This window comes from Lolium rigidum, chromosome 7, assembly GCF_022539505.1.
Source record: "Lolium rigidum isolate FL_2022 chromosome 7, APGP_CSIRO_Lrig_0.1, whole genome shotgun sequence".
NCBI lineage: Eukaryota > Viridiplantae > Streptophyta > Magnoliopsida > Poales > Poaceae > Lolium > Lolium rigidum.
This window is the reverse complement of record NC_061514.1, coordinates 232,973,775-232,978,562: the sequence shown is the minus strand read 5'-3', so window position 1 is coordinate 232,978,562 and position 4,788 is coordinate 232,973,775. Positions and strand designations below refer to the sequence as shown.

General features: G+C 43.6%; 1 protein-coding gene across 1 annotated transcript; it reads right to left on the bottom strand.

Moving 5' to 3' along the window:
- Positions 1 to 341: 341 nt before the first annotated feature.
- LOC124678465 (cell number regulator 2-like) lies at positions 342 to 3,753 on the bottom strand. Its single transcript, XM_047214351.1, has 5 exons — positions 3,411 to 3,753; positions 2,481 to 2,544; positions 1,385 to 1,549; positions 1,016 to 1,081; positions 342 to 920 (listed from the first exon to the last, which is right to left on the bottom strand). Exons 1-5 carry the CDS (start codon positions 3,671 to 3,673, stop codon positions 693 to 695), a joined length of 786 nt encoding a protein of 261 aa, XP_047070307.1. The 5' UTR covers positions 3,674 to 3,753; the 3' UTR covers positions 342 to 692.
- Positions 3,754 to 4,788: the final 1,035 nt, after the last annotated feature.

Genomic DNA, 4,788 nt, shown 5'->3' with positions numbered 1-4,788 from the left:
TTCGATCCAACTGAGTTTTCCCTTTGCATGTTATATGTAGTAAAGCATGTAGTTTTTGCCCATGAATATCTTCGGCATGGATCTGGATGTGCTCTGTCCAGCCAAACCCACCACACTGTCTGTGTTTGTACTTGACATACGTAATTATCAGTTCTCAGAGAGAGAGAAAAGGTAAACGGTGTTAGTAAAGAGCAATGGAAGGAATTTAAAAAAACAATACTTCCTCTGTTCCGCAATATAGTATGTTTTGGCAAATTAGTTTAGTTTTTCAAAACGAAGTATATTATGGAACAGAGGTGGTATCAGAGATGCAGAACATTCATTTTAATTCATGGACAATGTTACTGAAAATCGTTGCATCAAGCAACATTTACACTTGGGATTCAGACATAAGCCCTGAACATCATGACGTAAGAACTGGCATGGCATACCACCTTAATACATCCAGTGCACGATAAACATTATCACCGCAGTGTTTACAACAGCAGGCCAACTGCACCCATCAGCATAAGGTTGCTGCCAAGCCAGTTCTTCATACTTGATACAGCAAACAAGCAAAGAATCACAGGACAGATGATACCATTGCTGGACTGATGATTTCGCTGCAGAGTGATCCTTTTTCCTCTTTCAAGAACACGCGGGAGAGGATCACCTGTTACTTTTGGAATTGTACCGCAGAACGTAACAATTCCTTACTCCTGTTCTAGTTGCACTGACGGAACAAGCGGCTGATGCTCATCAGCACCACTTGATATTCTGTCCATGCCACACAACTCGGGAGATTTTATAGGCACAAATGAGGATTTATGTAGAGCAGCAAAGGCCTTGTTTCCTTCACCATTACTCCCTAAACAAATGGTATCACCCCGCCCGTGCCAGACACCACACTGGACATTATTCATCTCCAAAGTTCTCGCTTCCTGCTTATTCAAAATGAAGCAACGATCAGGTCAAGCTATCAAAAATACACAAATCTAGTGAACTTGGATTTCAAGGGGATATCTATGTATATAACCTGGCACAGGGTACAGCAAGGACAGATTAGATGGAGAACACAGTCATCTAGACTGCTGTCGGTCCCCTGAAAGCACACAAAATGGGTGACTGGTTAGCTTGATCACAATACAGATTCCAGCCAATGGGATGTCTAGCATTTCCCAAGCTTCATATTTGGTTATTCATAGTACATATACCAATATCTACTCAAAAGTTCACAAAAATAGTCATGAGATATAAAGTGGCAATAGTATGGCAAATTATCAATATTGTAACTCAATAAGTTTCAGAGAAGATAAACCACTGTAGTCAACAGCATTAAGCAAAAATGCACTTGTAACCTGTTTGAATACTTTATTTAAAAATCCCAATTTCAAGAAATACTTACCAGGATATTGAACTGCTTCCTGATTCTTCTCCGGAAGTAACCGGTGTAGATTGCTATCAAGATAACAGATCCAAGTCCCATATATAAATATACATGATGCCTTGTTACTGAGAAGGCAATTAAGCTGACCAGAACAGCAACTAAGGAAATGAAGTAAGCCATTGCCTGAAATGATTTCATCTTGTGTCAGAAGGGTGAATGATAGTTCTTAAGAAGACAACACAGCTCCATTCAAGTACACTTATGGTAAATTCGGTCTTGTTTTATCTCTTCACCAAAGGAAAACAAAAAACTGGCAACATATTTGAAGAGAAGAAGACATCTTTCGTGTAGTATAAATGAGATGAGGAACTCCAAGAACAGTTTAATTATAAGCACAACAAAGATAAAGTTGCATGAAATCAACATTCAAGACTGACCCAGAGGCTAAATTAGTAAGACATGCTATCCCTCCACGAAGTGCAACGTGCAGTCACATTCCCTCAAACATATAATATATCTAGAGAACATTACTATAACGTATCCTTCAGGGGATGCACAAGCTAGAAAAAATTGCAGGAAGCTATTCAGGTTGACCAGGTCTAAGTCCACGAAGATATATAATCATCCAAGCAAATGATGTTCACATTCGCAAGTCAAACATCTTGTGCATTATCTTTGCTGATGTAAAAGCATACGACCACTACAATTTTCTAAATAACTAGCATGAAAGTGGAATTCATTTCAGGAATTTGATAACAGACACTAACAAATCTGTCCACCTATCTGGCATTAGGAGGAAATTAGAATACATAGATAAAAGTCACAAAAATACACACTTCAACTCTTCCAGGCAACTGTATTTGTAATAGTCAACTAGACTATATAAATTTGACTTATAAGGTGCATTCTGCGGTCGGCAATGAAATAAAAAGCCCACCCGGAACAGAAAGTTTCCTACCTCCTAGCAACAACTGTGCCAAACACTAACCTAGTAACCTCATCAGGTTTTGCATGCTTACCTACATGCAGAGTGACCAAACTTTTTGCACAGAAAAAATGGCAAGCAAGAAATGGACGAAAGACAGCCGTAAGTTGCTCAGTATATTATCTGTACCTGAAAAAAGCAAGATCCGAGATTGGCTCTCCGCATGTTCTTGCCAAACCTATAGCATGGGCAGCTGCAAGTAGTAGCAAGCAAAACATGAACGTTAAAGCGAGAAGTTTAATCACAGGGTGCACATTAAAGAAAAGTAGTACAACAGCAGAAAATGGAATCTTTTTCAAAGGCAGGCGAATAGAACAAAGGCACAACAAGGGGGGAAGACCTCGCATTGGGAATGTTCCCCGCTAACTTATCTTAAACATGTTGACTTTTTTTTCACGATCCAAGCTAGGAAGTAGTCTAACTTATGGCCGTGAATCCTTGTTATTTAAAAGTAAATCTCACTAAATTTGAGACACGAGATGTCATTTCAAGCAGTATTCATGAGAGAAAAGTATTCTCCATGGACAAGTAGCACTAAATTAGGGAAAGACATCTGGTTGCCTCCTAACCTATGTCAAACATGTCTGTTGTTTCTTCTAGAGTAGTACGATTGTAGCTCGGAAGCATTTACGAATGATGAATTCAGAATCTCTGGTCGAATTATGATGGGTTTTAGTGTTGTGGCTAACCAACCAACAATCCAAGACAGAAAACTAAAGATGTAGCTAAATTTGCCTATTTATTTCCAGTAGTATATCTTTCTAATCTTAATGGATTGAGAAAAAAAAAATGGCATTTGAAGCAGTATTCAGCAGAGGCGAAATATTCCCCTGTCGACTCGGCAACAACGACAGCGGAATCTATGCCCCAAATCGGCACAAAATCAATCAATCAAGCCGTAGGGGGGGAAATTGAAATTGAGCTAAACCGCTAAAAGCTCCAAGCTTTTCCCCTCGCGACGCAACCAGCAAGTAGAACAGATCCTCCCAGACAGGCGTCCAACCAATACGACAGCTTTCATCATAATGGAACAGAGCAAGAAGAGTTAGCTGCACCTACCATGCGGCCTCGAGCGCGATTCGGCGGTCGTCGAAGCAATCGATGACCACGTCCCCCTCCCACATCCTCTGCACCCCTCCGCCGCCCCCCTCGCTCGCCGCCGGGCACGCAGCCGCCAACCCGGCGGCGCCCTTCCTCCTCTCGGCCGACATCGCCACGGACGCGCAGAGCATGTCGAAGTCCAGCACCGCCATCGCCTCCTCCTCCCCTTCGCTCTCCGGCCGGCTCCTCGACGCCGTGGACGCCTCCTCCGTCGCCGCCATTCTCTCTCCCTCTTCCTCTCTCTCTCTTGCAGCTGTCCTGAACCAACCTGAAGCTTTTGTTTCGTAGTTGCTGGGTTTGGGTATCGCGGCCGGGATTTTAACGTCTTAATTAAGCGCCTCCGATCGGGGGAACGGAAAGCACAGCGCATTCGATTAAAAAGTTTTCGGACACCAGTCCGCACCAACTTTTGTGCCCTTTTGGGAGCCGACAGGTGGGTCCGGACGGATATGGCTGCCAGCGCGGTCCCACGTTTCAGCGAGCGGTGTCGGGGAGCACGTGAGCGAGCAGCGGGTAGGGGCTGCCTGGATTACCGGTGGTTAATTCGGGCAATTAGCCGCGTGTTGTAATGATAAATATCGCGCGTGATCGGAGTAGTAGTTTAGTGGTGGTTGGATTGGGCCGCCGCGCGCGCCTGCTGACTCAAGAGCCTAGACTGGCTGGTGGGTCCCGCATGTCAGTCGCGGTAGGTGGCTGCACGTCTCTCTGTTCTTATCCCGTTCCAAGGCAGCAGCAGCAGAAGCCGCCCGCTTCGGGGCACCAAACGTGCACCTGAATTTTTGCTAGTCATGGCCGAAAGGCAGGTAGGTTTTAGGCTTTTGCTGACGCTATACTTTAACGTCCATGCTGTGTTGCGTCGTTGCTTGGAGTAGTTCTGCCGAACTCCACACCAGAATGGCAGTTCTGTTCTGACGTCTTCCATTTTCTTTCTGATCGGAGTTTGTTCCAATCTTTTATGCAAATGTAGAAAGGTCTCGCGTTTCAGGTGTTTGTGTTGGGTGATATAGACTCCGGTATGTGTATACTCAGGAAGGAAGGGGGAAGTTCGTTTCTGACCCAACCTAAGATCCTACCTGAATAGGAACTATGAAATCACATGTATTGAATCTTGAATTTTTCAAATGCATTTAGCTTAGAATTCCAGCTTGGTGTCATAGCGGTTTTGCATAACCGGCTATTCGATCAAGGAGTAGTTCTGTCGAACCCAAACAAAATTTTATTTTAACGTCTTTCATTTTTGTTCTATCCGAAGTTTGTTTCCCTCACGGTTTTACCAAAAAGATAGGGTAGCGGTATTTCGCACATGTCATGAGTTTTTTTTACAAAGATTTGCACT